Source organism: Phyllobates terribilis, unplaced genomic scaffold (genome assembly GCF_046119375.1).
Source record: "Phyllobates terribilis strain yellow unplaced genomic scaffold, ASM4611937v1 Scaffold_9__5_contigs__length_417890890, whole genome shotgun sequence".
NCBI classification, from domain to species: Eukaryota; Metazoa; Chordata; class Amphibia; order Anura; family Dendrobatidae; genus Phyllobates; species Phyllobates terribilis.
Genome location: NW_027362769.1, coordinates 24142332 through 24151606, shown reverse-complemented (window position 1 = coordinate 24151606; position 9275 = coordinate 24142332). Strand labels below are relative to the sequence as shown.

General features: G+C 34.7%; 1 protein-coding gene across 2 annotated transcripts; it reads right to left on the bottom strand.

The window, feature by feature from the left end:
- Window positions 1-1832: 1832 nt before the first annotated feature.
- Window positions 1833-8344, bottom strand: LOC141160801 (gamma-crystallin-3-like). 2 transcript variants are annotated; one of them, XM_073645589.1, is made up of 3 exons: window positions 8336-8344; window positions 2971-3216; window positions 1833-2102 (listed from the first exon to the last, which is right to left on the bottom strand). In XM_073645589.1, the coding sequence occupies exons 1-3, from the start codon at window positions 8342-8344 to the stop codon at window positions 1833-1835; spliced, it is 525 nt and encodes a 174-aa protein (XP_073501690.1). The 2 variants fall into 2 exon arrangements, with proteins under 2 accessions (XP_073501690.1, XP_073501689.1); XM_073645588.1 differs by having other exon boundaries at window positions 1833-2108; window positions 2974-3216.
- Between the last annotated feature and the right edge of the window lie 931 nt (window positions 8345-9275).

The following is a 9275-nucleotide window of genomic DNA, read 5'->3' as shown; positions in this document are numbered from 1 at the left end:
AAGTTAGTATCAGATAATTTGTCCATATTTCCCCCTGAGAAAGTTCCCATCATTATTTTTCACACGATGTTTCCAAATTTTCCATTTGGCAAATGGATAAAACTAGGGATTAGTAATTGTTCCTTCTTTCTATCAGGTCCCATAAAGACTCCATCATAAACTTCCAAGCTTTAAAAACTTCTTATGGTCTTCCAGATGAGGACCTTTTCAGCCTACTGGAGCTTAGAAAATATATATAAAAAAATCTCACTACCTTTAGCTCTCCCAAGAGCTATTATTATATTGTTAGAAAAGTCCTCATCTGTCTTAATTTGGAGCATAAAAAATCTTTACATGTTCTTTAACTCAGATCTCGAGTTTAAAAAAGCTAAATTGATTATAAAATGGGAAACAGACCTAAATAAAAAATTTTTTCTTATAATTGGCAACAAGCTTTTAAACTCATGTACAAATTTAACATTAATACCAGTATACATGAGAACTACTTTAAAATACTCTCTTGTTGGCATCTTAAAGAAGCCTTCCCAACCTTGTCTGATCTACGTTGGAGAGATTGTGGGCAAATTGGTAGTATTATACATAGTTTTCGGTCTCGCTCAAAAATAAGGCCCTGGGTAGAGATCAATAATCTACTATAAAAAATGGGGAAAAGGAAGATACTTATCTTTTCTTATCTTTCTCTTCTCTCCATTGAAACTGATTCCCTTCCTAGGGAAATGAGATTTATATCTCTCCATATTTTTGCAGTAGCTAACCAAATGGAAATCTCCTGATATCCCTACCATTAATGATGTCATTAATAGAGTCTCAATACATAACACTTTTGAACTAACCTTTGCCCTCATAAACAATAATCTTTCAAAATATGAAGCCAGATGGTCTCTATGGAACCGACTCTTTCCTTTGAATGTAGATTACCTTTCTTATGATATATCTTAACTGTTAGCCAGTTTTTTTTTCTAAAAAATGAAATGTTTTTTACGTATACTATAATGTACATTGTATTATATGTGTTAAACACTTCTCTGATAATTATTTTGTTCTGCCCTTCCTTTCATTCCTTCTCTTTTCCCGGTTTATTCTTTCCCCATTTAACCTCTCCCTCTATTATTTCTCCTCTTTTCTGTCCCCCTTTCCTTTTTTGATTTACCTACCCTTCCCTGCCCCTTTTCCTCTCCCCTCCCTTCCTTCCTCTTTTTCCCCTCCTCTTTTCCTCACCCTTTCGTTGCCTTCTCCTTTAGTTTAGATAGGTTAAGGTATAGCTTGTTTTTTTCATTTCCTAGTTAATATTCTTCAATTACTTGTTTCTCTTCATTATTTTTATGTATTTTATCCCCTTTTTGTTTTTATTACACATTATGTAAAATTTCCCTTAATAAAAACCATTTAAACGAAAAAATGTACTTTGTTCGTGCAGCAACCCCTGAAAACTGATAGTTATCCTACTAAATAGTGGCTCTGCATGTCTTCACACACCCAAGCAAATCAATATTGACAATTTCTTCTTGCTTGAACACAGTTTAAGAAACGAATGAGTTTTATAAATAATAATCTTTATTTTTATATAACGCCAACATATTCCGCAGCGCTTTACAGACATTATCATCGCTTTTCCCATATGTCTTTGGAATGTGGGAGGAAACCGGAGAACTCGAAGGAAACCCACGCAAACACGGGGAGAACATACATGCTTATGAGTTTGCCCCTGAGTTTTAATAAATATAATGTGCAATTGTTTTTCAGTTCACACCTATTAAATAAAGACGTGCAATAAAAATGTATTTCTTAAATACTTTATTGGGTGGCAAATCAAATCACATAATTTCTATGATTTAATAAAAATGATGGACACGCCTGAAAGACCCAATCCTTGAGTTTGTGGCACCCCAGTCACCGTATCTCCTGTACTCTCCAGGTCGCAGGTAATACTGGCGGCCTTTATAGTTCGGCTCCTCATAGAACATCCAGTATCCATCATTTACTTGGACAGAATGAACATCACGGAATCTGAATTTTTCATAGACATGAGGACAATCTTCAGTGAACTCCATCATCAGTCCTCTAAAGTCTTCTTTCTCATAGATGTTGATCCTAAATGAACCCTCATGCTTTTAAAAGAAAACAGCATGTGTCAATAAGTTCAGAATAACTAGAAAGGTGCAATTGTCAATTTAATTTTTATGTTAAACTAACACATACACATATAAAACTGTAAGCATATAAAAACCTAAAAAATAACTTAGTTTAAGAGAAATTTCACAAGAGATGTATTCACAAATATTTCTGTGTACAAAAGACTAGCAGGTCTGTTTTAGCACAGGAAACTCTGTTATATCTTGCTTTTCTATATTTGTCTTCAGCAAGTAACTGAAAATTTCATTGCACAAAAATGTTGAAACAATAAACATACTGAAAAAGCTAAGAAAACTTTTTTTAAAGCTTAAGTGTACAAGTTTTGTGTTCTATTTTATAATTGCTTGAATTAAATTGTATAATAAAATTTGAAATTATTTTGTCTGATTATGTATCAAATACTCGATGTAGACATGCAAGTAAATCCACAACTACCCTCCCTGCATACAGCTTTGCTCTAATCTTAGATTCTCACAACATCTACTTTTCTGCAGTTCACTACTTTGATTATAACATCTTCCACTCCAAGATTTCTGTAGAGGAAGCAGCAAGTTTCTGTCTGAAAAGTAACCTGAAAACCTACCACTTAGAAAATACTACAATAATAGTATCTCCTGTATTTAAGAGAATTTTAACCCTCACCTTAGAATGGTAACATAACAAATATTGCATGCCCTTTGCTGTGTATTTTTCATGGAACATTAAATTCAGAATAGTTAATTAAATATTTATTGTGCTGAGTTTTTCTCTATTAAGCAGTAATTAACTGAAGTAGGAAATAGATAATTCAATGCAATCTCTTTCTTTTTGGATTTTGTGAATAGTAATTAAATTTACTACCTGAGGGCTCAGATGACAAGACTTAATGGAGTCATTATAGCCCATCCATTGGTGGAAGTCAGGATATTCTCCTCTATGAAGGAAGTACTGATGACCTCTGTAGTTGGGTTGTTCATACAAAATCCAGTTTCCATTTTCCACACGAATGGAATTGCAGCGTCTAAAATACGAAGACAAATCTGGACACTCAGAGTAACACTCATAAGAGCGACCCTGGAAATGTTTATCTTCATAAAAAATGATCTGTTCAGGTGAAAATACAAAAAAATACATATTACACTTGCGGATAATTGCTGGTGTGTATCAAAATCAACATGGACCTTAAATCATAGAGACCTATTAAAGAGCTAAATGTTAAAATTAATTATTTATTAAACAACATATTGAAGATAATTATCTACAAAAAAGAGATTAAAAAGGTGCAGCTAACCTGGCTATAGCGTGATGCCCCCAAGAAGAAGCAAGGCAAAACACGCTTTGGGGTGAGGGGAGGGAGCACAGACAATGCACATGCAGCCCATGTCTGTTTATACAGGTTAACTCCTTTATGTATCCATTATCTGTGATACTATAGCCAGATTAGCTGCATGGCACACCAATACATATTCTTGATTAACTTGTTAAAGTAACATATGTGACGTTTTTGATTATTTAATAAACCAGTCTAAATTGCTTTGAGTTATATTATAGGCATTTTCCTGATCAATCGTTTCACAGATTTATGCTACTAAATGGTTTAATGTAGCAGGCAATTTTTGGCCTAATTTGGTTTTGTTTCTTTTGCAGCAGTGGGTAAATATTAATGGTACTGCAGTGTTTAATAGGAGGTTGGGTATAGAAAACACTGTAAATACTAAATAAGTTTGAATCATATATAATATTAATATATATATACCTTTCTGAGGGCATACAATTGTACTGTGACTATTTGCAGTTATATATTTGCTGTATGTGTGTTATATTAATAATGTCAGACTGCAGTGTTATTTGATTTTTAAATTGTGAATTATTTCATTTTCTCACATTGTGATAGGACTCAATTAACTAACTATACCATTTACATGAGAGGAAAACTCAATTTGTGGTGTTTCCTTTAAAATATACAATGTATAAACCCAGATCATTACGTCACTTTGTAATTAAGTCTTGAATTTCTCTCCGTGTTTGCTTCCCCATTTGTTTGATTGGAGGCACCTTTTTAATCCCTTATTTTGTAGATAATTATTTTAAATATGTTATTTAATAAAGAATTAATTTTAACATTTTAACATTTAGCACTTCAATAGGTCTCTATGATGTAATTATCATAGAACTGGTATGTTATAAGTGAACGGGATATGCAAGGAAGACATTGTAACTAGATATATAACTAGAAATCAATGAACTTAAAAAAATTGAATTCATTCAAATTTGTAGTAGTCTTAGAAGCACTCCTCCTATCAAACATTTTATCCTCTTAATATATTATAGTCATCATATTATATACAGTGAGTATGGAAAGCATTCAGACCTCTTTAAATTTTTCACTCTTTGTTTCATTGCAGCCATTTGGTAAATTCTAAAACGTTCATTTTTTTCTCATTAAAGTACACTCTGCACCCCATCTTGACTGAAAAAACCCAGAAATGTAGAAATTTTTGCAAATTTGTTAAAAAAGAAAAACTGAAATATCACATGGTCATAAGTATTCAGACCCTTTGCTCAGACACTCATATTTAAGTCACATGCTGTCCATTTCCTTGTGATCCTCCTTGAGATGGTTCTACTCCTTCACTGGAGTCCAGCTGTGTTTAATTAAACTGATAGGACTTGATTTGGAAAGGCACACACCTGTCTATATAAGACCTCAGTGCTCACAGTGCATGTCAGATCAAATGAGAATCATGAGCTCAAAGGAACTGCCCAAGTAGCTCAGAGACAGAATTGTGGCAAGGCACAGATCTGGCCAAGGTTACAAAAGAATTTCTGCATTACTCAAGGTACCTAAGAGCACAGTGGCCTCCATAATCCTTAAATGGAAGAAGTTTGAGACCACCAGAAGTCTTCCTAGACCTGGCCATCCAGCCAAACTGAGCAATCGTGGGAGAAGAGCTTTTGGTGAGAGAGGTAAAGAAGAACCCCAAGGTCACAGTGGCTGAGCTCCAGAGATGAAGTAAGGAGATGGGAGAAAGTTCCACAAAGTCAACTATCTCTGCAGCCCTCCACCAGTCAGGCCTTTATGGCTGAGTGGCCCGACGGAAGCCTCTCCTCAGTGCAAGACATATGAAAGCCTGCATAGAGTTTGCTCAAAAACATATGAAGGACTCCCAGACTAGGAGAAATAAGATTCTCTGGTCTGATGAGACAAAGATATAACTTTTTGGTGATAATTATAAGCGGTATGTGTGGAGAAAACCAGGCACTGCTCATCACCTGCCCAATACAATCCCAACAGTGAAACATGGTGGTGGCAGAATCATGTTATGGGGGTGATTTTCAGCTGCAGGGACAGGATGACTAGTAGCAATTGAAGGAAACATGAATACGGTCAAGTACAGAGATATCCTGAGGGAAAACCTCTGCCAGAGTGCTCTGGACCTCAGACTTGGCCTAAGGTTCACCTTCCAACAAAACAATGACCCTAAGCACACAACTAAATTAACAAAGGAGTGACTTCAGAACAACTCTGTGACCATTCTTGACTGGCCCAGCCAGAGCCCTGACCTAAACCCAATTGAACATCTCTGGAGAGAACTGAAAATGTCCTTCTACCAACGTTCACCATCCAACCTGATGGAACTGGAGAGGATCTGCAAGGAAGAATGGCAGAGGATCCCCAAATACAGGTGTGAAAAACTTGTTACTTCATTCCCAAGAAGACTCATGGCTGTACTAGCTAAAAAGGGTGCTTCTACTCAATAAAGAGCAAAGGGTCTGAATACTTATGACCATGTGATATTTCAGTTTTTCTTTTTTAATAAATTTGCAAAAATGTATACATTTCTGTTTTTTTTTCAGTCAAGATGGGGTGCATAGTGTACTTTAAAGAGGAAAAAAATTAACTTTTTAGAATTTACCAAATGGCTGCAATGAAACAAAGAGTGAAAAATTTAAAGGGGTCTGAATAATTCCCGTACCCACTGTAGCACTGTGTACTTCCAGTTGCTCATTTTGCCCTTCTACCAAATTAATTCTTCTCTTTTCTCTGCTCTATGTAGAAACAGGAAGTCTCTTGTCCCTATATTTATCATTCCTCTCTTCAACTTCTGACCCAGCTGCTCCTCTCCTCTCCTCTGCCATAGATTTTTGCAGTGACTCATGACTTGTGGATAGAAAATGTACCTCCTTTTTCTACAAAAAGCTTAAAAGGATTCAGCTAGTTGGTTTTTAATCATGGGATGTCATAGACCTAATAGAAAATAGAAGAACTAACTGGGTAGAAAGTCAAAATGAGCAATTGTAAGTACACAGTGCCATATAATATGATGACTGCAATGTATTAATAGGATAACAATTTGGATGGGAGTGCTTCTTTAAATTTGGCAAATTGATTCTGCTATCTCATAATATAACTCAGAGCAGCAGGAATATATAGGCATTACCATTTATTTTACTTATGAACATCATGTACTAATATATGCATTTAAAATTCATTGACACTTTTTATTAATTTAATATGTTCTAACTGTTATTTCTAAATGTTTTACAGAACCTTTTTTATACTGATCAGATGCACAACTAGTTCCCTACTAAAGAATTATTACCTAGACTATCCAAAGTATATAAACCATTCTAACTTCATTTTGAACATGAACTGCCTTATTTTGTTGTCTATTTAAATTTATTTTTGAAAAATCTGTAAACTTTGTCTTTGTCTGGGAACTAATTGGTTTCAGATTTCTCAGATTCTTATCTTATACCAAAAATAACAAGTTGCTTGGCATTATTAATTACATAGTTCTATTTTATACTTAAGTGTTCTTCTTCAACCATTGGTTGCTTAGAGCTTTGAAGTTCTTTAAAACCCAGGCAGTGTTTTTTTGTAAAAAAAAAAGACTTCTCACTTATTCATAAGCAGTTTGGCTTAAGATGGACTGAGCATTGAACAAGTCTTAGCTGGAAAAATAGTAGTCCTTTGACTTGTTCTCTTCTGATTTATGAACGTTTGTCAAAGCAAAGCCAATCAAACATGCTTCAGGTCCAATGGGAATTTCTGAAAAGATCTAATTACAAGCTCCATCTATCTCATCTTTTTGCACAGATATAACAATCACATTCTAGTGGTTACTTTGTAATGGCAAATAGGGTTGATGAGTCCTATAAATAGGACATAAAGGCTTCAGATTATGATATTAGAGATGAGCGGATCAGTCAAAATTTGAATTGAATTTGCCTGTTTGCATGGACTTTCTTGGGAAATTCAATTTGCAGAGACGTTATTCTACAATCATTTAATGTCCCTTACTATGCTCCGGGGACTCTGCAGAACAAAGAGCATATTAAGCGTAAGATATAAACAATCAGAAAAATCCTAGATGGGTGACAGTAAGGTGCAGAGGGGCTGGAGATGTAAGCAGGAAAGTGAGTATAATGAGTTTTTATTTTTTTACATTTTGTTGGCTGGCTACAGTTCTGAAAAATGGTGAACATCAGCCACCATTTTGGCTGACTCTGCGAGGAAGCAAATTGCAAAAATTCTGCATTTTGGTGAATTTGGCAGATTTTTGTAAATTTGAGTAGAATTTAATTCCACTTTAATATAATAGTTCATTTTTAAATGGTACCTTATGTACTTTGCCTATAATCTTGCTGAATAAATTGCACCGCTCATGTTGGTATAGGTATAAAAAGTCAATACTGCATGAAGAGGGAAACTATGAAAGCTTTGTTTTTGCATTTTTGGGTATTTTATGTATTTTGGAATGATTGGAGTGACTGATCTCTAAGGATTCTCAAGACAGCAAAATGGTATCCTGAGTTCATCAAAGTATAAAGGTTGAGAATCGTTTTTTCTCTTGTGAGGTAATAAAATTTGAACCACATTTTATTACATTCTACGTTTAATATTGCAACATTGATTTTAAAACCTCCTTGTAACTGCAAATATTTTAAAGCTCATAAAAATAAGACTATGTAAAACAGAACTGTAGAAATTTGAAAAATTAAGCAGCCATAGCATAGCATTAACATATTTGTACCTTTGCTATATTCCAAATAGTAAGATATACAGTATGTAATAATACTGCTGACGTGTTGATAAATTATCTCTAAAACTTTCATTTATTTTCCATTTATATTTCTCATATTCTGAAATGTACCAAACTAAAAAGTTCTACTGCATCAATATCTTACATAATTCAAATAAGTAAAACATATGATTTACCTTTCCCATGGTGTTGTTCTGATCACCTTTAGTCTATACTGATAAATGAGAGCAGCCAAAGATCTTTATATGCCTCTGAGTTTGCATGGAGTACATGCTGACTTTGCCCTTGCCAGAATACATTGCCATTTTAAATTTCTTTGAAAACTGTTTTGGAAGTGTAACTTTTGTTACAGCATTTTGCTTGCATTGTTATACAAAAGCTTCACGTGACACACCATAGGCAAGATAGAACAAAAACTTTCTCCATTATTCTAGCACATGAATGGACTAAAATGTGCATGTGGTGCATGTATGGATCAACCTAACACTCAATGTGATGTAAAACATAGAGATTATGCAGACCTTCAATTGTTCTATGAATAACAAGAGCTGGAAAAATTTAGTAGAGCCTGCAGAAGTGTAACTAGTGTCCTGTGGGCCCCAATGCAAAATTTGGCCAGGGACTCCATCAGCATTTTAGTCAGATATATGGGCCCATGTCACATGCTAGATCCTAAAGAGATGTATGTGTTGCCCCCCACCCCAATAAAAGAAAAGAGTGCACATAAAATATATAAATTGCACAGAAAAACAGCAATAATATCATTTTCTAAGTAATATTTTGAAATAGCAGTCATAAAATAACCAAATATCACCATGCTGTTACTTAAAAAAATCCTATATACCAAAACTAATATACCAATAATAAACCACATACAGTGGTGTTAAGGGGACGGTTGCAACAACTTTATTAAATGATATGCAACTGAACCCCGGGGTCCGAGATGCAGCCACGAAGACTGCGGCCGAACACCCACCGGGTAAGAGTGTAAGACAACCAACTTAAAGTGTAAATCCCTCCAGTGTTAAAACACACCTGGATGGGAAAAGGGATTCGCACTATCCCCGTTAACTACACGAGAGATGTGCCACAAATAATCGTAGTCGTAGCCCTGTT